The 26940-nt window shown below is 38.4% G+C and overlaps 1 protein-coding gene across 2 annotated transcripts; it reads left to right on the top strand.

The window, feature by feature from the left end:
* On the top strand, window positions 1-25972 carry LOC101847422 (ras-related protein Rab-24). Of its 2 annotated transcripts, none has more exons than XM_005098046.3 (8): window positions 1-109; window positions 7729-7879; window positions 12453-12521; window positions 14024-14170; window positions 15832-15931; window positions 17711-17761; window positions 18004-18066; window positions 22332-25972. In XM_005098046.3, exons 2-8 carry the CDS (start codon window positions 7757-7759, stop codon window positions 22400-22402), a joined length of 624 nt encoding a protein of 207 aa, XP_005098103.1. In that variant the 5' UTR covers window positions 1-109; window positions 7729-7756; the 3' UTR covers window positions 22403-25972. The 2 variants fall into 2 exon arrangements, with proteins under 2 accessions (XP_005098103.1, XP_012937821.1); XM_013082367.2 differs by having other exon boundaries at window positions 7729-7885.
* Window positions 25973-26940: the final 968 nt, after the last annotated feature.

Genomic DNA, 26940 nt, shown 5'->3' with positions numbered 1-26940 from the left:
AATAATACTCGAAAAACGAAAGATTTTTAGATCACTGGCACTGTTTTGTAGGACTGAAGACTTTCCAGTGAGTGAATCATGAAAAGTGCTTTCCTGTTTTTGCTGTCAGGTAAACATATTTCTGTAAACAAACAATGATTTAGGTGTAATGTGGTCTTCTGTTTATTATTATTATTTTGTATTTCCAGGGCAATGTCTGACATGGATCTTGACTCTAGGCTAGATCTAGAATCTAGATCTAGGCTAGTATTCTAGGTTCTAGATCTTAGCTACTGACAAGTATTTTATTACAACATGACATGAAAAACCCAACGTAGGTCTACTTGAATCTAGATTATATTAGATCGAGATATCTAGATCAAGACGTCTAGATCTAGATATACAGTGGGTGTCGCATTCAACGAGGTTGCCGGGACCGGCTTGTTTACTCGTTGGATCCGACCTCTCATTGAACGTGACTGTCTAAGAAGGCTAAGACAAGAAAGGAAAAAGAGCTAGATATTATATTAGGCTGTAACTGTAACTATTTGTCCGAATGTTCTGGAAAATAAAGCTGGGCACTATTTCTCCGAACATTCGAGAAAATAAAGCTGGACACTATTTCTCCGAACATTCGAGAAATGAAGTGACTATTCAGACTCGAGTCCGAATATGAAAAAACGACAACCGAAGTGACTATTCGGACTCGAGTCCGAATATGAAAAAATGTTATTCGGACTCTGATTCTTGTCCAGCATGACATCATTTCCGACTTCCGACTTCCTGTGACTCGTGACTCCGGTTTCCTGTCCTGCCTCACTCGTGACTCGCCTCAGGCTGGGTAGAGACCGGGATCACTTCGGGCAAAATGGCGTTAAATTGTGCTGGAGCCGAGTTTTAATCTTATGATGAATTTGAGGCGGCCTGAAAAGTTATAGCGCTTCTAATAAATGTTTATTTGTCAAGAGGTCATCAGAAGCAATTAAAGATGGCTCGTTAGCGTGTGTCGGGGTCGGATGGGCGGCCTGCACACGTGTGGCTGTGTGCGTGTCGGGGGAGGGGGGCACTATCGGTCCGGGCGTTGAACGTCGCATGCGCGTCAGTCTCCCCCCCCCCCATGGCAACTGATCATTATAACAATAATAAGCTAGTCTTGACGCAGATCTACGTAATAAATTGAGCGCTGGTCTATGAAATCAAAAGTTGCCGTATGCTAACACAACTTTTTCTTGGTAAACAATCGAGATGACACAGGTTTGTGTATTTGAACGAATCGGTCTTCTTTTTTTGCACAGCTCATAATATGCAGGTGCCAGGTGATCTGCTAATCTTCAATTTTACCTTTTTCTACAACAAAGAAAGTGGGAAACATGGGGGGGGGGGGGGCGTATCAATGAGGCCGCGGGCAATGGATCTGCAGATAAGGTGTGGGGGAAACTAAAAAATGGCGGAAAATTGGAAGCACTGAACGTTAGATCTATAGAACGAAGACACTTCCTTTTTTCCGGACCCGTGTCCGAATAACATTTTTTCATACTCGGACTCGACTCCGAATATGAATTTTTTTTTTCGGACTCGAGTCTGAATATGAAAAAATGTTATTCGGACTCGAGTCCGAATAACGACGGCCTATTGTAATAATGATCAGTTGCCGGGGGGAAAAAGACTGACGCATATGCGACGTTCAACGCCCGGACCGATAGTGCCCCGGCCCCTCCCCGACACGCACACTCAGCCACACGTGTGCAGGCCGCCCATCCGATCCCGACACACGCTAACGAGCCATCTTTAATTGCTTCTGATGACCTCTTGACAAATAAACATTTATTAGAAGTGCTATAACTTTTCAGGCCGGCCTCAAATTCATCATAAGATAAAAACTCGGCTCCCGCACAATTTAACGCCATTTTGCCCGAAGTGATCCCGGTCTCTACCCAGCCTGAGGCGAGTCACAAGTGAGGCAGAACAGGAAGCCGGAGTCACGAGTCACAGGAAGTCGGAAGTGATGTCATGCTGGACAAGAATCAGAGTCCGAATAACATTTTTTCATATTCGGACTCGAGTTAGTCACTTCGATTACAATAATAAGCTAGTCTTGATGTAGATCTACGTAATGAATTGTGCGCTGGTCTATGGAATCAAAAGTTGCCGTATGCTCAGCTCTACACAGCAACACAACTTTTTCTTGGTAAACAATCAAGATGACACAGGCTTGTGTATTTGAACGAATCGGTCTTTTTTTTTTTACACAGCTCATAATATGCAGGTGCCAGGTGGTCTGCTTGTCTTCAATTTTACCTTTTTCTACAACAAAGAAAGTGGGAAATATGGGGGGGGGGGGCGTATCAATGAGACGGCGGGCATCGGATCGGCAGAAAAGGTGTGGGGGAAACTAAAAAATGGCGGAAAATTGGAAGCACTGAACGTTAGATCTATAGAATGAAGACACTTCCTTTTTTCCGAACCGGAGTCCGAATAACATTTTTTCATATTCAGACTAGAGTCCGAATAAGAAATTTTTTTATTCGGACTCAAGTCCGAATCGTGGACAATATGGTCTAAAAAATGTCCACAGTAAATATTTATATAAAGAAATACTACAGTTCCAAACAGTTTTTCGCTACAGATATGACGTGTTGCCTATGAAGGGTGCTGCGGTAAATTTTTACTTTCACTCCCGCACACAGATATGCACTGCTTCAGGGGTCAAACTGCAGTACTGTTTGCTGCAAATCGCAAATAAAGCCACTAAAACTGTCGCAAATCAATTATTTTCAAGAAAATTTCAAATCTTAGGTTACTGTAAAATATCTAATTATGAGTTAAATGTAACCCCCCCCCAGATTTTCTTTTACCTCAGGGGGGCATGCCCCCTGGAACCCCCCCCCCCGATTGGTCCAAAGCATGTCTATCTCGATTAAGAGAACAATCAAATATTTCAAAAACTATTAATTTGCTACGGAAATTAAGTTGATATTCGTGTTCAGCGCATCAATATTTAGTAGAAAATGGACAAGAACTGGTATTTAAGTGTGAGACGGGAGGGAAAGTAAAGAAATACTGGTGCTGCTCTTAAACTTAATGTGTTGTGCTCACTCGAGTGCTGTCTAGATATCTAGATCTCTATGAATCTATGCAGGGTTATTGATAACGACACACAGAACTAGCATCGGCGTTTGTCGCGGCCCCGACCAGTCAATCGTGGCTCGATTTTTTGGTCCCCAAATCGGGGAATAAAAGTCAAAAAAATAAAGAAACGGAACCTCTTTACTTTAGAAAGAAAGTTCACTTAGCTTCACTTCGTCTCTTTCTCACTTGTTATCACCACGTTGGTTTGTTGAATACGTTACAGTTACATATGATTTGTATTGCTGTTCCTCTTTTATTTTTCTCTCTTTGTGGTGTTTTATTTTGTTGGTGGTGTGTAATTTTTTTTTCTTGTTATTGTTCTGGTGGGGGTTTTTTTAGGTTGTTTTTTTTTTTGTTGGGGAAAAGGGGGGGGGGGGATATTGTATAGTGTAACGTCTTTTAATTTGATGTTCCTACCTTCATTAGATTCTGTACATGTATATACATTGATTTAAATGTATGTTAGAGCATTCCACCAAAATGGATCACATGAACTAACACTGGCAGGCCCCTTGTGTGTGATTCCATAATTTACATGTAAAATCCTGCACATTTAGGGTTAAAACAGCCAATCTTCTCCGGACAGGTGGACACACGCCCTTATTTGTTAATTTTTGTGGTTCCTTATTGATTGTTCTAATTTTGATTTCATTCTGTTGTGAAACCTTTCTTTTTCACGTTTTTACACTCATGTAAAAATCTCTAGACTAGCTCTTGAAAATTGAAATAGATCTAGATCTAGACCCAAAAATGTGCTCCTTCCCAGACCTCGCAGAATGGCAGAATGAAAGTTGGCGCCGAACTCTTGCAAATAGGCAAAAAATCATGAGACCGGAAGCCGGAAACCATTCGGGGAAATACAGATCGGCACTATTTCTCCGAACGTTCGGAGAAATAGTCACTTCGATTATGTTACCCGATGTACCCAAACCAGTAATTAAAACAGTTGTTCCCCTGATGACGAAAATCTCAAACAGCATCAGTATGCGCGTGTTTGAGCTGTGTTCTGACCATCATTTCTGCATTTTAAAATATTTTTTTTCCGGAACACTTCTCGTGTGGAAACATACCATCTCACATCGAGGCCAATATCTACATAATGTAAAGGCTGGAGCTTGGATTTTCTGATCAAGGGATGTAGACCTACCCATCCAGAGTTCGTCCAGTTTCACACAGCCCGCATCGCGTTCCCACCCACCCCCTCCCATCCCTTCCCTAAGCCCTAAGCTAACCCTCGCCCATCCTCTTGGCTTTGGCGCCCATATTGCAAGGCACACTAGGTCTAGTATCATGTAGGAATACAATGCGTTAGGAATTGAGGATGGGCCTTTTGCTTCGCGTCAGATGGAGAGAAAGGAGAAACATTCTTCGCTTTTGGGGCCGTTAATTGTTTTTATTTGGTTTTCGCGACCTCGTTGAAAGCGACTTCGGTCTGTTTGCAACCTCTTTGGAGCTGACGTTCATTTACAAAGATATATAGAGGAAAAAATCGAGGATTAAGGATTGCCTCGTTGGAGCCGACTTCTCGTTGAATGTGACCTCGTTTAAAGCGGCACCCACTGTATAGAATCTAGCCTAAGTTTCAGGCTTCATCCTCTTTCAATGCAAAAGCCTGATATTTTGAATGAGAAAAACTGTTGTTATTCTGTACACTACAGTTCTCTTGACAAAGGACGAAGGTAGTGTTAATTGCGACAGTGACAACCTACTAGATAGAGTGAACACGGAGCTCTTTTGCATGGATGATTAGATCTAGTTCTAGATCTAACATCTTCAACCATTTCCGCTTCTCCCAGTGTGGTCCAAGTTATCTCGACTAGTCTCAGCCTGACAAGATGGAAGGCTTTCTAGAGCTCCGAAACTGAAACAGTTAAGAAGGCGGACTTAAAGAGTGTGGTAAAAATCCACAAAGACTTTCTGTAGGCCTACAGTAATGTCGAGGCAACAAATATTTCAAACATCAGCAGCATACAACAGCAACAAAAACCACTTGGGGCAACTACAGCAACAACAGCAAGAAAATACCTGCGACTATCTTTGTTTGTTTGTCTGTTAGTTTGGTGTGTGTGTGTGTGTGTATAAGGTCACAAACGTGTGCGTTTGTTTGTCTGTGAGTGTGAATGTATGTGTGTGTGCATGTGTATTTGTATGTGTATGTGTGTAAGTGCATGTATGTGTGTGTTTGTTTTTCTTTTTTCTTAAAAAACTTTTTTGTTACAGAGTCACTCTGTCGCAATTAACGTTAGTTGTCTTAGCGTCACTCTTTGTTTGTTTGTTTTAATAAGGTTTTACGGTGCTCGCAACTGCATAAGGTCATATGAGCACCAAGGGGTGGGTGTCAACAGAGAAGTCTTCACAGGGAATCAGACTTAGACTGCTCACCTCTCTAGCTTCAACAGCACAACGTCTGCTTCGACTATCAAGGCAACCCAAAATAGCCGGTCACAAGAGAGTGACAAAAGACATACAAAAGAAGTAGAGGAAAATGGCAATAGTAAGGATCAGGATAGAGAAAGCAGCGGTTCCCTGTTGTAGATCAGGCACAGTTATGAGCGTGACCTGAGTCAGCCCATTTACAATTCTACTATGCTTGAACGAGAAATGTCCCCCCTTTGGGAATGGCCTAAAGACTCTTCAGGTAGTGTCACTCTGTTTCAATTAACTCTACCAAAGACAAAAAGGATGGTTTCGAAGCGACTATATAGATCTATCTATTTCTCTGAACACTGAGAAAATAAACTTGAACTCTATTTCTCCATACGGTTTCCGTTCTCCAGATTTTTTGGTTATTTGTGAGAGTTCTGAGTCATCTTTCATTCTGCCATTCTGCGAGGACTTGGAAGCATTTTTTTGCATCGAATTCTAGTTCCAGGGCTAGAGATTTTTTAGATGTAATTCAATTGTGGTTGGGGCAAAGTTCCCAAACTACACTTCATTTGAAAATAAATGCTTTCTAAAGATACTGCGAGAAAACAAGACTGCGAGAAAACAAGACTGCGAGAAAACAAGACTGCGAGAAAACAAGACTGCGAGACTTTAGCAGTAACGTATTTTGCATTTTGTCACCTCTAAAGCAAAAACTGTCACAAAGAAATCCCTCCTCGCCCCCCGCCCCCTTCACACCTTACACACACACACACACGCACACTCACTCTCACACACACATACACACTCACACACGGGCCCTCCATTCGCAAGTGTTTCAATTACGACATGCAAATGATTATATTTGTAGTTCTGCTGTTACTTTCAAAATAAGCTTTGTCCGAGCTGTTACTCAGGCCATCACCAAGACCCGCCAGTAAAACTGTTTCAATCACACATTCGCATCACGTGACATGACTTTGGCTTGTGAGTTGCATGTGTGTCGAGACCATCCGTTGACGCGGTCAACTAAAGTTCATGCTCTCTGGTTGAAGTTGAGGTGTCTTTCATTACTTAATTTGGTTGTGGGGGGGGGGGGGGGGGGGTAAGACATTCGGCCCATGAGTGCTTTCGTGAGACTTCAGGATTTTAAAGAATAATGATAACAAACTCACGGACATACGCACATACACACTCAGACATATACACACGCACACGCACACACACACACGCACACACAAACACACACACACACACACACACACACACACACAGGGCATATACATGGATATATTTATGGACATCCCAGGAATATTTCAAGTCACCTAGGCACTCACCTTGGTGATTTGTCGTTGATCCCCATTTTTTTCACCAAATCTCAATTTTTTTCCCCCTGAAGTCCTGATTTTTAGTTTTCAAAGAATGGCAGGTCTCATCATGGTCTACCACTGTAACGAGTGTAATAAGTTTTTTATACCATACTACTAATATCACTACCAGCTGGCGATATAGATCCGCACCAACAAAGTTCAAATGACCAGTCTAAGAGTCTAGAGCTAATATATGAAAAAAAAATCTTCATGCACGTTGGAGTCAGAGTGAGAAGTGGAAAAAATCTGGATTTTTATTTTATTTTTAGCCATACTAAAATGAAATGTTGTGCTATTTGTATGTCTCCCTCTGCGAAATAAACCCCAAACAAAACAATAATTAACGTAAGCAAGCAGAAAATGAATGATTCAAAAGTTGTAAAGATTAAGAAACTACGTCTTTTATGACATTCTGTCATTAGAATAGAGATTACTTTGACTTGATTTTAAACTTCGCTGTTAAAACAAATCAAAGGCTGGGAGTCGTTTGCTAGCACAGACTTGGGCATTGCACTAAAATACATCACCGCACTCTGACGTTTTTCCAGTTCACTGTGACGCACACCCATTTGACTCGAATTTGGAATAAAGTTATGGGCAACATAGAAAGTTATGCATACTCTCTATTAGGACACTGGGATACTGGTGTTTGGCTCTTCATTTGGGCGCCTTTATGGTGAGCGCACTTTGCAGTGAAGTTTTTACAGAGTGCAAAGAGCAACTGCCATAATGTTGCATGGTCTAGGAATAATATGATTCAAGTCTATACTTTGATTATTGAAGGCGAATATAGTGTGTGGAGTAGTAATTTATACTTATTTCACATGTGAGATACGTGTCTGGCTCTGGCGGTAACTAACACTTTTGTATTTGTCAATGTCCCCAGCACTGTGAAGCCTCATGTCAGGGCCAGAATGAGTGGGGGAAAAGTGGACATCAAGGTCGTACTTCTCGGAAAAGCTTATGCTGGGAAGACGAGTCTGGTGGAAAGATTCATTCACAATCGCTTTGTCGGAGATACGGTTCCCTACCAGAACGTAATTGTAAATGTTTGAACCCCTGTTTTTACACTCTGCTCGTAACCTCTTAGTGCCATTGGGTGCTTTGGAGGGTTGAAATGCTACAAGTGGATTTGCTATCCAATGGTGACAATGTGCACTTCACATACTACATGGAACTAACCTGTAGAAGTTGTTTTTATGTGTGCATGTGAATGTGCCTTTCTGCAAATAAGCAGATTGTCAATAAATTTGATCCCTGCTTTTCAACCCTGTCCAAAAAGAATTTCTGCTAATCGCTTTTGTCTTTCACTCTTCGAGAGTTTAACACATTCGCCTCATCTTAGTGGTATGCTTCAAGATAGCTTGAGGACATTTGCATCCTTGACTCTCTATAATACACTTAGCCTGCAATTGATTTTGAGTAGAGGCAAATAATGAGGAATTTTGCATTTTTTAGTTCATAATTAGAACTTAATGTCTGCTTCTTTCCCTGTCGCTGAAATATTTTTTTTCATAACATCAAATCTTGTTTTACTTCTGCCTCTTTTTTTTTGGTGCTCAGTACAAAGTTCTATCTGTTCGTATAAATTTATAAACCATTCTTCGAACATATTACTACATCAAAAGTTAGCTTCTGTCTCTTTAGTATGATTAGCATTCTTTTTTGTCTTGTTTTATTTTGTAGATTCTTGTGCAGTTAAGTGAGATTTGATTTGAGTCCTAGGTTTCGCATGCAACAGCCCATTTTCTTGTATACTGTTACGTGCTGATGTAATTCGGCATGAATTTTTTTTCATATAGTAGCGATAGCAAATTTCCTTCTTTTTATCACTTACGGTTTGCATGTCATTTGTATCAACTTTGCTGCTGTGAAATAGGGCAATAACTTTGATTTTGTTGCGCCAATAATGTAACCACTGCTACTAGATTTTCAGATATTCGTTTAGTGAGTCACATTACATGAATCGAAATAGCGCCCTTCTCATGAAAATGTTTTAAACTGTATTATGAGATTTTAGTTTTTGTTAACATTTTTCATCCTCCCATTCCCTCAAGGGATGATTGGGAGGAGCACAGTGTCCTGGTCCTCTAAGCACTATAATAGACACAAGAAGATTAAGAGGATTAATACCTGGAATACCTGGAGGTGTCATCTCTAACTCAGAGGTTGACATATAATGGCCCTCCAGCCTTCACGGTCATGAGCTGCCATTGTACATGCTACTATACCCAGGCCTGTCCATGTCTTAATGTTAAAGAGTTTTACTATATGAATGAAATTACTGCTTCCTACAAAGTCCTTTGTTCAATATTTCTATCACTGAATTGTCATTTAATTTTTCTAATCTTTTTGAATGATTTCCCAGTTAAAAGTAAATTCCTTGGGTTTTTTCTAACACTTTTGTATGCTTCGCTACCTTTTAAGTGACTTGTCTTTTATTCACTTGCAAAAAACATTTGATAGTTAGTACCTTCTGTTTTTGATAGAGGGGAGAAGCAGCAATAGATTGGTTTTTACTACAATCATAGCTGCTTATTATCTCTGCATATTTACTAGTTTTCCATTTTTAAAGTCGTAAACTCACCTTTTGGGTACTTTTAGTTTAGTGGTGCTTACTTACAAAATTCCAGAGCAGTTGAGTGTGGCAGAATATTCTATATTTGTCATGACATCAGATGCTCATCAGTGTTTGAGCGTGTGGATTTATTAGTACCATCTTAAAGTTTGTTCATTTTTCGTGCTTTCGATGAAAAAAATACCCATATATCTTGAACAGAGGTAAAGATTTTACTATTAAATGAGATGGGGTACCCTGGTTTCAGATGTAAAATTACTGAGAAAATGGCCGCCAAAGTTTGGAGACTTCATAGCTAAGAGTCAAGATCAACATTCTTCAGTAAAATCCATGCGTAGATGTGTTTTTTAATGGACATGATAGGTGCTGTGCAAGGAAAAAATCAATAAAGATTACAATACCTTTGAAAAAATGCTGATTTCTTCTATTTTACTATTTTGACAAGCACCTGTTTTCACCACGATGCCTCACATATGTCCTCTTGTCATGTCTACCCAGCACAAGATTTTATTATTTCTGATAACTACCCACTTTCCTCCTTTTACAGTCCCAGTGTCCTTATCCACTCATGTCTTTGGAACGAGTATTTTTTTCCTGGCCCTTAAAGGAAGACCCGGGTCAGCGATCCAAGGCAATATCGATACAATTTTTCAAACTATCCAACTTTTGTTTTTTGCCGAAAAACATCCTTTGACATCTGTTCTATCGAGTCAAAATGAAGAAACTGTTGATAAAAAACCCTAAATGACCTAAAAGGGCGTTTGAAAAGTGCAAATTGCTTTTAAAATCCTTTAAAAAATCCCTGTTTTTTCTGTTTTTCTCAAAATCTACTTTTTGACATATGTGACCTCCTGGGTGCAAGGAATTTTCATAAACTGCAGAAGCTAGAAGCTTCAAATTTGGTGTACAGGTGCTTTAAGATCGATTCTGGGGATCTATGAAAGGGAATTGGGAAATATTGGTAACTTAAGGAAATATTCAATTTTTTGGTAATATGTACCCCGAAATTTCGTCAACTGACTCTAGGGGGTCCACTAACTTTGGGCTCACTTTTTTAGTTTTAAAGATGGGTCAAAATCCTTTCATAGATCCCCAGTTCATATAGGTTTGTACTTGTGTGCCAAATTTCAGGCTGATAATTCAATATTTACTATGAAATTCTTCTGCACTAAGAAACTGGTTTGAAATCCAAGATGGCCGCCACAGAGACCCATTTTTTAGAAAAATTCAACAAATTCACCCCTAGTACATCCTATTTACCTATGAACTTCTTGCACAATTACTTGAAATTGAATAAAAGTCATTTGTTTAGAAAATTTTTCCAGGAGTGTACGTCTCCCCTTAAACCTAATGCAAAATGGGTTGTGTGTGCATGTGGGGGGGGTAGATGTGTGTGATCCTAATTTGGGCGTTCATTTGCCTGAATAAGTACTTCCCTTCTTGTCGTCCCCTCCGACTTTGATATCCCATTACAACACACACACACACCCTCCTCCCCCCCCCCCCTCCCCCCCCCCTTTCCAGATTCCTTGTCTTTAGAATGGCTGTCTTGAAAAAACTCAGCTCTACTGTGGGTTTTCAAGCGCAGTCAAAATCATTTTTTGCTTGCTTGCAGTCATCCATTCCATATTCTATTTGATGTTTTCGAGCTGCTCAGAGTTTTAGTCGTAAAAACTTATCTTGTTTTGCTTCACTTATTTTTGATTCAGTAAGTTTTTCAAAAATATTCCTTGTATAATTATAATTAGATGAGTTTTGTGTTTGCTAGAGTTAGTTTATTTTCTGTAGTTTTTCTAGACTCCATAAAGTATGTATTTTGGGTGTTAGTTTGATGTCTTTCTGCTTTTTTTGGCCTTTTCCTTGTAATTTTGTATGGGCTTAGATAGGGCTTAGGTTGTTTAACCTTGTTAGATATGCCAAGATTATTTTGTGCTGTTGAATTATATTCTGATATCTTCTGAGGTGACTCATCATAGTTCTGCTCCTGATAGCTGTTATACATTCTGCTCTTAAACTTAAAGTCAGTTCTGTTAATTACATGTAAATAAAGGGATGAACTGACAACTTTATCACTCTGACCCTTTTAAATTCGTACATAGGTATTCAATAAGCATTGTTTTGTTTTTTGGGGTTTTTTGCAAGTTGCTTGTATTTATATTCTAAATTTGATCTGTTTGATGAATCTCTTAGTGTCACCGACTTTAATGCTTTATCAAGAGTGCGAGTCTGTTGCTTGATCAGATTGATAAATATACATTTATGTATGTTATTGGTTATGTAAAGCTTGCGGGTTATTTATTTATTTATCCATTCTTTTTATTGGGGGGGGGGGGGTGAGCAATTAAATTGTGCGTAGATTCACATCCTTCTTGCTGAAAGCTTATTTTCAGAAATTCAGATTTGATTTGATATTGTATTTTTAAATATGAACCTTTAAACAGAGTGTACTCGCTCTCTCACTGGGACCTTCAAGGGTTTGTTATGGGGTTGCTGGCATTTCAGTCCATACTAATGTATGTTGTTCTTACTTTTGTTCATATGTTTGGCAGGTGGGACTGTTAAAAAAGAGAAGAGATGGCTATGGAACCTGAAAACTAGCATGGGATGTAATGTATAAAAAGTTTGGGAACCATTGACTGAAAGGGGACGGGTGGATTGTTCAGTTTCATTTGTGAAACCTAAAACACAAAGTGACTGAAGAGAACTATTTTCCAGCATTGCTTGTCTCGAGCACGGAAAGCAAATAACTTGACATATGAATGGCATAGTTATTTTAATAATAATTTTGGCTCAATTTAAACACCAAGTCCCTTTCTGATGGAAAGAGGTAGCCTCTAATGCAAAAAGTAGCTCATTGTTCGGTGAGTTTTTCCTTTCTAACAATGAACTAAGATGTTGAATGTAACATATGCCTTTACCTTATTGCTATGCTGTAGTTGTCAGGGTTATTAACACTAATCTCTCATTCTTCCTTATATTTGTACTTAAGACTGTTTTTTTTGCTTTCTATATTCTGCCGCAATTTACAACAGACTATCGGTGCAGCATTCGGCGCAAAAACTGTTACAATTGACAACAAAAATGTCATCATTGGAATTTGGGTAAGTTAATAGCAATTTTTTAAAACCTTATTATATGTTTATGGGAAAACATTGGCCGTTATATTACTTTATGCTCAGCTGAACAAGAAAGAAGATGCTACTACATTTTAATGTGCCAAATTTTCATGCAATGTTAATGTACATTCAATTATAACAGACATCCTATAGTTTACAGTGCTCCTTGGGTATTTTCAAGCTTTGATTTAGTGATTCATGGTGTATTTGTTTCAGCTGGACTGTTCCAATGTAGATTAGAAAGAAATTGTATGTTGAAACTGCTTGTTATGAAAGTATAAGTGTATGGCTATGATAAATACATTTCAGAGTTTGGGTTTCCTGGAACAGACTGTGAGTTGAGTTGGGGGTTGTTTATTTGGGGGGGGGGGGGTTGATGTCTACAGCGTTTGCTTGATAATTTATATGAAAATTGAGTTCTCGCTGTCAGGCTCATAACCGAAGGTCATGTGTTTGAACCCCGTTACAGATCCCATGTTTTGTTCTGGGAAGAGACATTTTACATGAATTTTCCTCCCTTCACTCAGATGGGAATAGGTACCCGGTTATAGACCATGAAATATCCTGTCAGTTTGTGTGTTTTAATGCTTAACTGGCTACCTGCGCTGTACGCTTCCTGTGAAGCCTTTTAAGACCTGTCCAAAGCAAAAGTCAGAGACTCGGAGGGAGAGCTTTTTCACACCACGCCCCCACCCTGTGGAATGCTTTACCAGCTCATCTACGGAAGTCCACCACTCTATCAAAATTTAAATCAGCACTTAACACACATTTGTTTCAGTCCAGCTTAAATCTGTAATTTCCAACATTCCCACTACAAATATTATTATGTTCTCTCAGTATCTATTATGTTCTTTCAGTATCCATTATGTTCTCTCAGTATCGTTTATTCATCCTGTTCTGTTCTGTAAGAATTTATGACTGTGTGAATTCATCAATGTGTGCGAGGGTGTCTGGGTAAGCTTTGTGGGATTGTCTTTACTCAAGGATGTACTGGAGAGAGAGGAGAGAAGAGACAGAGACAGAGTGAGACTAGTGAGAGAGAGAAAGAGGATTATTATAGGAGCTGTGCGCTTCATATGTTCTTTGTATTATTGTACGGCGCATTAAGCACTTCTTTGTTGAAATGCGCTATATAAATGCAATTCAGTATTATTGTTATCATTATTGTTATAAGCCGAGAATGTTTCTGCGTGTTGTAGGGTCTGCTGGGGTAATGACAGTTGTAAAATGCATAGTGCATGCTGTAGAGCATGAGTATGCACTATATAAATGTAATTATTATATTATATTTAGGCAAAGGCACATTGAGAGTCCTCACCAGAAAGAACCACACTGCAACCATCTTCGACTTCTGCTTGATTGGTTTGAGTATTGGCCAAACTAAATATATTGCAGTATTGCTACTTGAAGACTAAAAAGATGCTGTTTTTCCTTCCTTTGTTTTGTTTGATCTTCACCAACAATATTCAACTCTTTCTTCTGTTCAGGATACGGCAGGCAGTGAGCGCTATGAGGCAATGAGTAGAATCTACTACAGGGGAGCTAGGGCTGCGATTGTTTGCTATGATTTGACTGACAAGTCTAGCTTTGATCGGGCGAGGTTCTGGATTGGAGAGTTGCAGAAACATGAAGAGGTCAGTCACAGATCTTTGACTTAAGACGAGTTCTCACTATGCTGCTAGGGTCTTTGTTTTTATCTGTCCTCAGAGAAATTTGCGCGTGCAACCCGCAACTTGCCCTCGCAACTTATTCCCTCAGCACAATTTGCGCAACTTTTGCCATTTTCGTGAGTTCCCAAATTTTAGCCAACTTTACGCAAAAAATAGAAAAATTATATAATTTTGGTCAAAGTAACCGCAACTTTCTTCCACAACTAACAATAATGACGCCAAGGGAGACAGTTCGTACATGAAATAGATCTACCACTTCCTTTGCACTAGATCTACAGGGTGCCCACCTAGTGCCCCTTATTGCGGATGGGGTCAGGTCGGGTCGGGATGATCGCTCGACTCGTTGCCTGAAGTGAAAACCACGCGTTTAATTTTGAGGCAAATCGGACGCGATCGATTTGTGCCAAGATAGCCACTTTGCGCCATCGATCTGGCAAGCAAACCAACCCGACCCCTCTATAGTCCTGTTTAGACTGAATCATCTTCTACTTTTAGGTAAATCTAGATCTAGAGTAAATCAATCGTAAACACGATCGTCTGATTACTCCAGAGTAAGGTGAAAAAATACCAAGGAAAATAATTTATGACGACATAATTTTTCTTTTAAATGACAAAAAAAGAGTAACTACTATTCACTTAGAGTAGAACGGTAAGCACGGCATTGTGGCGATAGTAGGTCCTCAAGCAGCAAGAACGAATATGCCATCTCGTACTTTATACACTGGTAGATATCTAGGCAATATGACATGTAGATCTAGTCTTGTTTTGATTACACCAATGTGGTTAAAGTGGGAAAATGGCACTGTAAGTTTTTCCGGAAAAGTTCCGCTTGTACTGTTTACTTAATGTCATATGTGTGTATGCATGTTTTTCATGAATACTATTATGTAAAAGTAAAGCGCATAGAACAATGATTGTAACACAGATTTGAAAAATATAAATGTCATATTATTATTAAAAGATAAGCGAATAATATAATACTACGGGATGGGGGGGGGGGGGGGGTAGAGAGAGGAGGAAAATTTAAGAAAAGTGTAAAAGGGGGGGGAAGGGGAGCAAAAAGTCCCCAAAAAGGTGTAAGATTATATTTGAATATCCCCAAACCACGCTGGTCACACCTGCCCAATGTCAGCGAGAGTTTAAAGACCTGATGAAACTCATGTTGGTTACTTTGATTGCAATGAGCATGCCAACAATTTTATGTATTCCAATAGTTTCATGACAATTTTAGCTATATACGTCTTGCAACTTTTGTTCATTTTTCTTGCAATTTTTTTTATTTTCAAATGCAGCTTTCTCTGAGGACAGTTTTATAAAGAACAAGGCTCTTGAAAAATTAGTAATAAAGTGCTTGCTTCTGTTGCTGTTTATTGTCCTGTGGTGAACTTTTAAGATATCTGTCATTATCCAATCAAATTATCCAGATGGTCTATTTGTTGTGAGATGTTGAAACCGGGGGTTTATATTCTTCAGTATAGCTGCAATATTTTTTCAAAGCTTACAAACAGATGCAGTAAAGGGCTAAGATCAACTTTCATACATTTAACCCTTCATACAATAAGTCATCTTCAAACTCGTTAAGGACGGATTAAGTCTACAGTATTTCTTGTGATTTTTCTTGTCAGAATTGCCAGATTTACCTTTGCGGCACAAAATATGACCTTGTGGAAGCAGAACCAGCATTGCGTAAAATAGATGAGCGTGAGACGAGAGCACTTGCGATAGGTAAGTAATGTCTGTAAACAATAAAATATAATCAGGCAGATCACTGACTGGTGCTGTTCTTGGTAATCAACAATCTTTGTAATTTTGTTCTGTCCTTGTGGGATTTTTGTGGGTGCTCTGGTGGGATTTGCTCCTTCTTTCCTGTCAAACGTCTATCGTCCTTATCTCTCATCCTTCTTTTTTGTGTCTGTTTCTCTTTTGTCACGTCTAATCTTCAGCACTTGTATGGCCTAATTGTGTTGCAAGAGTCTTAAAAGTGGGTGGTTGGCGGGTGCTCTGGTGTGGTTTGCTCCTTCTTTCCTATCAAAATCTATCGTCCTGATCTCTCCTCCTTTTTTGTGTTTGTTACTCTCTTGGAACACCTCTAGTGTTCGGCACTTATGTGACTTTATTGTGTTGCAAGTGCCGTAAAATTCTTACTAGAACTAAAAAGAGAGTCATAAAACGCTTACTAATTAAACAAAAACAAAGTGGTAGGTCCTTTTTCTACATAATGTGCTGAGTTTCCGCAGGTGTGAAAATTGATTGGTGTCTGTAGTGTTACGGTTAAGCTCTTTGTTGTTGCAGGGAGAGGACATGGATTTGATTCCCATGTGGTGAAACTATTTTTATTTTTATATGTGAGTATCTCTGCCAGGATGCTGTATTTGACACTGCCAAGTTTGACCTAGACAAGTAGAGGTAAAGCAGTTCACTTCCCAAATCCTTCAGATCATGTCAGTCAGGGCCTAGAACATTTACATCAATCTGTAATGTACTGACTCATGATGAGATATGTGGGAAATTGTGCTGATTTGACTTAATAGTGAAATGTTGTAGGGTCTGCATTCTTGTTGTTCTGCTTTAAAATTTAAAAGTATAAAATGTCCATAGACTTGCAATGAGATGTTGATTTAAAGGAATTGCGTTTGTGCAATGTGCAATCATAATAGGTTTCATAAGTATGAATTAATTGTTAGTTTTGTCTTGTATTGAAAATCTGATAAAATGTAATTCAGTATGTAATGACAACTGGTTTTGGTCTTAATAATTGCAATAAGTCCCGCTACCTTCAAGGCCTTCAAGCTGTGACGTTAGTGTAGAAGTGGATGATAAGAGGTGATACTTGTAGGTCCTCTGCCCACCTTCTTTATCTCAGCACTCAATGGGTTTTTATCATCATGTTGACATACTTCTATTTTAACTTGAAATGACTCAACTCTTACAAGTCGTAGACCTTTTCTCTTTCGTATTGCAGCAATTTTAGTTCAGAATTTTCATACATCAGCATTTTCATCTTGAAAAAGACAGGTTTCAAGCTATAAGCTTGTATTACTCACCATTGAGTTAAAGAAAGAAAAAAAAAAATTTGATTTATTATGAGGATGCAGTAAGTAACTTGTAGTACAGGCTAGCAGATATTTATGATAACTTAAAAAAAAAAAACAACAACAACAATGCAGCGTCTAGTCAGTAGACATGCCGACTTATAAGAGTTAAAGTAAGAAAATTATTTTCATTGTGTTATGACTGCCTTGTTTGTGTATAGTTTGAGGCTTTTTCACCCAACACATTGAAGTGAAATTTTGGTATGATTTTACTTTAAGGAATATACATTTCCACATTTGTGGCAGATGCAGTTCTCATTTTTTTTCTTTCGATTTGATGAAAACTCAAAAAGTGTACTAATTTTACAAATTTGTTGTAGTGTTACTGTAATTCAATACACTATAGATCCTTAACAACAGTTCTGTAGATCAAATGCCCTCACCAGTATATTTTGCTTTGTTCGTGTTACAGATGTACGAGGAGAAGTGTATGAGACCTCTAGCAAAACTGGAAAAGATATAGGTGAGTGTGACTTCATCTTTTAGTTTAAAAAAATCCACAGCTGTTCACAGTCCGGTGATTGTTACCCATCTGCTGTCAATAGGTTGTAGTTTACATGAAATTATGACAAGCAAAATAGATATCAATAACAGAGGCCAGAGTTTTAAACTTGACAGCTTTTATACACTTGTTCTTTTTCATTTTTCTTTTTTTTAAAGAAAATTATTTTCCTCTTGACATTCATTGGATTTATTACTTTACAGAGAGAATATTCCGCAAAATTGCCACAGACTACCTGGCTACAAAGAAGGAACCAATGACAGAGGGTAAGACAGTCCATTTTTGTTTTCTATTCTTTAATCGTCTAATATAGTCGGAGACCTGGGAAGAATCATAAGGATCCATAAAGTATCGAAGCTTACCGTGTTGTTGTCATTATCAATCCAGCAACAGCTGGGCCCTCGCCCCTCGCCCTTCTGTCTAATGCCGTGCAGTGATAAGTGCAGGTTTGCTGCTGTTGCTGTAATGTAACTAAGCTGATCCCGATCGTAGCTGTGGGACGTGATTCGAACCCTTCATGCAGTGCTATCGCGCACAGAGGGTACAGACTGATTTACGGGGGGTGGTACCACCATACCCTCTTTGAGCTTCAATTTAGATATGAAGATGGCGTAGAGTTTTCAAACTTAGCGAGCCATCAGAGAAGAGATCAAATTACAAATCTCAAGTTGTTTGGCTCTATTCAACACAAAACTCGCGGGTTACCACTTCTTAAAGCCGAGAAGGTTTTTTAAGCGTCTGGAGTAGTAAGGAGATTTTGAAACCGCTTAAGGTGTATAACGTACAAGTAGACTTCAATTTTCTTGTATAGTCCATATTTACATGTGCTGTTTAGTAAGAGTTTTACAGCACCTACAACTATATACGGTCATATGAGTGCGTGAAACACAAGTTGGTTGCATTCACATCAAGTCACAGTGTGGCTCAATTTTGTTCAATGATTAGGTCAAAAGTTTTTAAAATTTCACAATAAAAGTTTCAGTTGTACAAACAACACATTCTATTATATTTTAGATAACAATATCTACACCTTTGAGTAAAGGCCAATGGCCTTTATAAAATCAAGGATTCTGTGTGGATCAACGGACAAGAACAGATCTCTTAAATTTCTATATATTTAAAATATTTCCTTCAGGTCTCTCCAAAATAAAGACATTCTGTTAGTATGTGTCTAATGGTGAAATTGCTATAACTTCCAACTCAGAAGGGTTTCTCCTCTCCTTGCAGGAAGTATTGATGGGTCAGGGAAGTATGTCCAATATGTAATTGAGTAAAAATAATTTTGTCTCTTCTGGAGAGATCTAAATTTTCTGGTGGGAACAATCAACATACCTAGGAGTCAAATTTGACCAATGTCTAACCATGAAAAGCCAAGTGGAGAACATAAAGACCAAGGTCAAAAAGACCCCAACTTTTAAAGAAACTCGCAAGCAGTTCATGGGGATCAGACAAACAAACTCTGAGAGCTCTATACCTTGGTTATGTCCGTTCTTCCCTGGAATACAGCAATAGCCTACTCACTATGTGCAGTACAACTAATTGCAACACCCTTGACAAGGTCCAAAACAATGCCCTTCGTTTCATAAATGGTGGCATGAGATCCATACCTACAGCTGCATGTGAAATCCTTTCAAATGTTGAACCCCTGGGAATCTGCAGAGATAAAGCAGTTTTGGAGCTACATGAAAGAACCAAAAGAATGTGCCCCAACCACCCAAACAGGAAATTAGTAGAAACATGGAGACTAAAGAAACAAATTCAACAACACTCAATCATGCATCACATCGCAGAACTAATAGAGAGTCGCCATCTACCACAAAACAGAAAAGAAACCTAAAGAGTCAACCAAAACATCCCTCCCCACCTTTCTTTAAAAAAAGCCAATCATTACATCTCTAAGAGACAATAGCACAAAATCTTCAGACCCAGTGAAGCTGATGCTTGCATCACATCAAGCAATCGACAGCTATTCCGATGACTGGAAAAACGTCTATACAGACAGCTCAGCATTCAAAGGCACAACCAAAGCCGGATATGGAATACTAATACTGTACCCAGATGGAAGTTCCAGTGTGATCTCTGCAGCCTGTGGAGAGAAATGCAGCAACTATGATGCAGAAATGATGGCAATTGAAACAGCACTGTACCATCTCCGTACAGTTTTTGACACTCATCCTGGAAAAGCACAGAGTATTGTGATTTTCACCGACTCACTATCAGTGTTACAAGCAATAGAAAATGACCATCAACTAAGCCAAGATTTGACACATACACTGTTTGGCTCCCATCATCTGACAACATTATGTGGCATCAACCTAGTAATGCAGTGGGTCCCCAGACACTCAAACATACTTGGAAATGACAGAACAGACACACTTGCCAAACGGGGATCTAGACAGGAACAACCCGACATTCCAACTTCCTACAACACTGCAAAACAAGTCCTATAAAGCAGCAACAAACAAGATTGGATGAACAGATGGACCCTGGGAAAGACAGGCAGAGAATAAATCCAGAACTTCCCCCAATGTGTCCCTTGTGTGACTGTACATATGAGACTGGATCATCATCTGTTCCTCTACACAGCCCTAAATAACATCAGAGCTACCCTTCTCCCTCCGAGACCTAACATTGACAACTCTATGGAACATTACAGCAACTGCAGCAAACCTTCACTTCACTTATCACTACATGGCATTGAACAGAAGGGCGAGAGCCCCAGCTTTTGCTGGATCAATAACAACAACTGAATTTTTTTGTGGGACCAGTTTGGGTATAACACTGTGAAGCTTGTTATTTTGATGTTCACTCCAGTGCTTCTCCCACAGCCTGGGGGTATTGTTTTTCATCTTATTTTTTAAGTCTGTCTGTGGGAGGGTGTTCTTCGCTGGTCCCAACTGAAGGGACAAGGATTCCTTCACCAATTCCATTCAAATTTGATTCAAAGTAAGCATCATTTCTAAATAGGGACCTTCTACGCTGCTTTCTTTGCCAACTGTGGGGGAACTTCTGGTACTGATCACGGTGCACCGGCAGTGGAATTTTAGTTGCAGCGGGGGGTTCCCCGCCGAGCGCCTTATCACGTCGGGGTCACAGGGTTCCGCTCACAGCTTTATGGTAATTATCATTTAATGCACCCAAAGCACGCATTTCTGTTCCTAAGGCTAAAAAAAGAATGGACACTGTAACTTGTCTGGTTATTTCGTTAGGCGCACTGAAGTCGGCAATGCTAAATTGCATTAATTTTTAGACAAGTGTGAATGAAAAAAAATCTGTATGAAAAAAAAACAGCATGACAAAACTGTCAAACTTTTGGAACATGAACGACATAACATTGGTGAAGGTACAGATACTCAGAAAAGATGGTTTCAACGCATATAATAGAAAGCTGTAATTTTGCAACTTTGTCCGTCTGGCACACAATTCGCTATGAAGTAATTTCTCCAAATATAAATTTATGTGTCTAATATAATCGTAAATATTAGCATATTTTTTCTAAAGTTTATAAAAATTACCCTGTAGTCTCTCTATGAAGTTTACAAATAGATTTTAGTGCCTGAATACATCTACAATGCAATGCACGAACAGTACCTGTTACACTCCAGTTACTTTTAACCAAGCTCATTTTTTTTTCAGCAGTCTCCAAAAAAAAGAATACCAATATTATTTAGAATAAAGTGTCCTTTCCTTCTAAAATGTCAAGTTCTTGCGATCTCATGGTCAATATTGTAGAGAACATCACTCTCAGGTGCCGTTGCTAACGACTGACACAGCATTGGAGGGAAAATAAAATGAGTAGTTACGTTTTATCAAGGGCTGTTGCTTCGTGGAAACAATCACCCCTGGTTTGATGTAAGCGCATATTTAAATGGGGGGGACGTGTTCAGCTCCATTTTCATTTATAAATTTGCCCCTGATTGAAGACTTGTTTCGCGGTTTGTTTTTTCTCTTTACTTTAAAGTTCTTACGTCGCATTTTAAAGGAGAATTTTGCTGGAGTCCATCACAAACAATAATCAATTTGAAACTCGTTTATTTGACTTCATTTGTTATAATTTTGAATTCATATGTCCTTTTTTCGCAGAGGTGTGTATGACAGTTGCAGGAATTGTTTTTCTTCTTGTAAAAGTGGCACAAACATACTTTTTTTTTTTCAATATGCAGTACACACAGACCTTCAACTTCAGTTACACAACACCATTTATTTTGTGAAAGAACAAAGATGAGTCTTTATTTTAATGCATTAAGCATAGCAGTCCACGCAGATATTAGAAGATACTTGTTTGACAAAAACACATGAAATAAAAGCAAAATCAGTGACTTCACACTCCTGCCCTGCCAGTTTGGACTACGTAATGTTAGTGACAGTGGTGAAATAAGCAGTCCTTCTTCGAACTGGTTTGATTCTAGAGAGATTGTTTAATAAAGATGTTTTATAAATTGTTCAAATGTGTGTGTGTGTGGGGGGGGGGGGGGGTGAATAATGATTCTCAAGCAGTATTTTCACCCTGATTTTACTTTCTCTGTCACAGAAAATCCTGACTTGGTCCGGCTGAGGAAAGCATCGAAATCAAAGAAATTGTGTGCTGGCTGTAAAAGCTGATATGCTGTTTAAAGGGGTTCATGTTGGTGTTTTGAACTGGAAAGTCCCTGGTAATTCTGTTTATTTTAAACCTTTTCTCGATGCTGGACTCTAGGATCATAAGGGAATTTGTTATTGGAATGGAGTATTTTTTGTTACTTGCAAGTATTTTTTGTGGAGGAGCAATTCAAATTGTCCAAAGTTTTCTGAACATTTCACTCAGAGCCTTTGGGAAACATTTGTAGAAGTGCATATTCATAGGTCTATTTCACTTCAGTAGGTGTGCCTTATTTCGCAAGTTTAAAAAAAAAGCTTCTTGCAATCCTGTATAGCTTTTGCTAATGAGTGTGGGACTCAACTATTGCTGTCATATATCTTTTGCTTTGTTTAAAATGTCGAGTAAGTTTGAAATATTATTTATCCTTAGGTTAGCATGCATTGCACAGTATTACAGTTTCATTCTGCAAAGAAGTTTTTGTACATCAGATAAAGAGGCTTGTATGTGTATCAAGTAGCTTGAACCCAGGACTATGTTACTCAAAGAAAATTGAGGGTAATCATTTGTTTTTATTATTGTCTTCTTTGAAAAAGGTTCAGTACATACATTTGATGATGTGTTAATGAAAAAATAGTGTAAAGATAGAAAGGGAATTTTGTCAGATACTAGAGAAATTTCCATCAATTGCTCCCCATGATAAATATGTTCAAAGTATTTTCAACTTCTCTTTCTGTGCCAGCATATCATATATATTGAATATCCGTATTTATAATAGATAACAGACAATGCAGGGTATATATACTCAGCATGTGTACCTATACATACATGTACAATGTTTGTCTTTGTCTCAAACGACGTTACGTCAGTGTGGTAGGAACGTTATCCGGCTTTGGCCAGAAAGAAAAGGCAAAGAGCCAAAAGACTGAGTGTGATCACGTGACATCTGGTAAGCCCTGGAGTTTGAGTAACATTGTTGATGTGACAGTTAAGAAGGGCACAAACAATACCATCGAACCTGCCTGTCTTGAAAAGAGATTTTCTGCTTGCATTTATATTTTCATCCCTCTCTATCGTAATCAGGCCTCCTAGTTTTTAAAGGCATGTACAGTATTGGTTCATTATGCAGTTTCTGTCTTAGAATTCTTTTTGTAGTTTCTTTTGTAACTCATTCAGTTAGTGAAGTTTAAGTATCATTATTTTTGTGTGTAAGCTGGTGTGTGTGTGTCATGTATGGGTGGGTGTGCACATATGGAGTACTTGATTGAAGCTAGGGTTTTTCTTATGTGAACGTGTGTGTGCATGTATGTATGTGTGGTTGTCTACAAAGGGGAAATGGATATTTTGTCTTTGGGCTGTGAAAATGTTCTCTATTGGTTGAAAAATGTCTACTCTTATAATGTTTATAAATATTATCTGTGATTCTCTCTAAACAGGTTTTCATGTAAAAGAGAAGCTGTCATTTTTTTTCTCTTGATTTGTCTATGGCTCTCCTATAGTTTTTCTTTTTAATTTATGATAATAATAATAATACTATATTAGATTTCATTTATATCACACATTTTACAGTACTAGAAAATTGACTGTTTGCGTTTTACAATTTATTGTTCATTCTAGCTGGTCTTATTAGACAAGATTTATTGAGTTTTATCCTGGTTGTTGCGTTTGTTGATAATAAGACTTATTTATGCAACAGTTTCTTACAGACATTGTGGATAATATTATTTCTTCCCTTTGTTGTGGAGAGAATTAAAATTTTATGAACAGTGATTTCCTGTAACGTCAGGGATGTACAGCCTATCTTCTGTGGTGCAATGGTCAAGCTCTTTACTGTTTCATGCTTAAGAGGTTGGGTAAAGTCACAGGTGAGGCAGCTTGCTTTATGGAGTACCTTCGTCTTTCTGCACGGATGTTATATCCCACTCAACTTGGGTTGGCCCTGATTGGTAGAGTTGAAGCAGCCTGCCTCCTAAATTGTAATGGTGGAGATGTCAACTTAATAAAGGGATGGACTTCCTCATAATCATATTCTTGAATTTATGGAAGGGGGGGGGGGGGAATTGCCCAGTGAGCTTTTGTTCTATTTCTGTTCCCTCTCATAGACACTGTTTTGTTCCTGTCTAGTTGTCCCACAAGCTCCACAGTTTTTTTTTACGAGTTAGTTTTTGTCATGGGATCTTGTTTCCAACCTGACTTAGGACAGGTCAGACTGGAAACCGTCAAAAGCAAAAACTACCAGATATGCAGGTAGGCCTACAGTGGAATTTCTTTAACATGAAGCCGTTTAACTTGGAATCCCTATTCCCATCAAGAGATTTAAAATTCTTTTTGTTTTATTTTTCCCCCTTTATTCTTAGCATTATAATTTCCTTTAACACAAAATCTGCGGAGAAATCTCTGTTCCTGTGAAATTTGTGTTATCAGGGTTTTACTGTATTGTCAGTGCAGTTTGCGGGATTTTTCAAGGTCATCGATGCTCACCAGCAGTAAAATTTCATCCAAGAACAAGCTAGTGTGTGGAATGGAATTGCCTTTGGGATGTGTCTAAGAAGATGCGGTGTGATACATTGCTTGTAATCTACTGCTGGGTCATTCTCTCTCTCTCTCTCCCTTCTCCCTCCCTCTCTCTCTCTCTCTCTTTCTCTCCAGTATAATACTAATTAATACGTTTGTTTGGCCATATTTTATTACTTTATTTCATCATGGATTTTTCTGCAGAGGACTGCAACCGGTGATAAGTCTCAGGGCCTCTTACAAAACTTACTTCTTTGTCCTCGTCTTTTCGATTGAATGTCTGCCAAATATGGGGTTTCATCCTCTTGCTTTTCCCCTCTTTTTTTTCTTTTCTTCTTTTTTTTTTTTTTTTTAAAAATGTGAACCAGTTGCCATTGTTTGATGATTGTTAATCCCACCATATTTTTTGGTAATTATGTCCTTTTCTAAGACCATTTATACCGGTTATACCTTCAATCTTACATGAAGACTCTTGAGTCTGATTAGCTTTCTAGCTAAGGATGGTCTCTTAACATTGGGGTTTCGTCATAACAAGTGACACCCACTGAAAATTTCAGCATTCCTTTTGACTGAACTGGAATTTATAAAGGGATAGATATAGAAATAATGATCACTTAGTTGCTTTTGTAGTACCGTATCATTACAGTTCCTGTTTTCATAGTTGTTGTCTAATTTTTTCTGATACTTCCAATTTGATGGCTGGGTGCAAGACTTGTCAAATTGCAAAAAGGCGTTTGTCAGATTTTTGCGTCCAGCCATTAATTTGTCTCTAAACCAGAAAGTTTTTTTACTAATGCTTTTGCTTGTTATTCACATTCATCTCTACATTGTCAATTTTTGCAATTCTCTGGTCATGTTGGTTTCTATTCAGATCCACGGTTGAAATGTACATTCTGCCTTGTTAAATCAGCTTTGTAAATGTTGCCTGTTCCAGTTTGCTAATCAAGTCCAAAATTTTGATAATATATTATGATGTTCATTTTCATTGATGCTTTATATATGTACATGTGAAGTCTAATGAAGAGAGAGGAATTTGTTATATCTCTGTACTTGCGTGAATAAAACCCTACTGTGTCTTTTGATGCCAGTGTTTAAGTACTTATTCTCTATCATACCGTCTAATCAGTGTTTATTGTCAGTCGGATATGTCAATAAGAAAAACATTGTGCAACAAGTACTACATCATGTATAAAGATTGTCTAAAAAATTTGGCCTTAAATGTTCAAAGATTAATCAAGTTTATTAAAAATCACAGAAATCATTATATTGCAAGTCTTGTATTACTTGGTTGAAGGATATAAAATTTGTACTTTTTTTTTTCTTTTTACAAAATCCTGATGATCATGAAGACAAAAATTTAGGACACGGTTAAAATATACAGAGAATTGGGTTGACGTGCCAAAACGGTGCTTCAACTAAAAGGTAAACAATTCTTTTAGGGGATCTCAAAGCTGATTAGCCTCAGATGAGATTGAGAGCCAGAAAAATAAGAAGGGTACCGTTCTCACTCGATTGTCTATACTTTTAAAATCTTTCTCGGGGTACTGATTCCCTCTTCCAGTGCCTTGTTGTTCCAGTAGGGTGGTGCTATGTTGTTACCTTAGAATTACATAGTTCTATCTGCTCAGTACCTAGTTTATTGAAATTTAATTTGACTTTCACTTTCACAATATGTCAAGCTTTTTCAAATGTATTTCTTTGAATGTCTTGGTAGCCACTCCAAATAATCTTACGATTTTTTTAGAGCAGATAGATTATAGAACATGTGGTTTCTGACCTCATAGTTTTAGTAACTCAAAATGCCCAAAAATGTCAGATAGAACTTCGTAATTCTAAGGTAGCGTTTAGTTGTGTACATTAAATAAGATCTTAGAGCAGAAAGAGTTTATCAATTTCTCTGCTTGCCTCAAGAGTTGAAAGATGTAGCCTACCAAGGAGATATTACCATTGCTCAGTTATTAAAAATTGAACGAGTTTTGTCAGCTTTTGTGAGCAAGGAATGATATTGCACTCTTTAGAAATGCATTTCTTTCCCTTTTTTTGGTAGCCA

Source organism: Aplysia californica, unplaced genomic scaffold (assembly GCF_000002075.1).
Source record: "Aplysia californica isolate F4 #8 unplaced genomic scaffold, AplCal3.0 scaffold00171, whole genome shotgun sequence".
Classification (NCBI taxonomy): Eukaryota; Metazoa; Mollusca; class Gastropoda; order Aplysiida; family Aplysiidae; genus Aplysia; species Aplysia californica.
The sequence above is the reverse complement of the archived record's forward strand: the minus strand, read 5'-3'. Positions and strand labels throughout refer to the sequence as shown.

Excerpts from the sequence above, each read along its gene's own strand:
- LOC101847422 (XM_013082367.2), top strand. The coding sequence starts at position 7,757 with ATGAGTGGGGGAAAAGTGGACATCAAGGTCGTACTTCTCGGAAAAGCT. Across the intron at positions 14,171-15,831 it reads AGTTGCAGAAACATGAAGAG|AATTGCCAGATTTACCTTTG; the intron begins GTCAGTCACAGA and ends TTTTCTTGTCAG. Across the intron at positions 18,067-22,331 it reads GAAGGAACCAATGACAGAGG|AAAATCCTGACTTGGTCCGG; the intron begins GTAAGACAGTCC and ends TCTCTGTCACAG.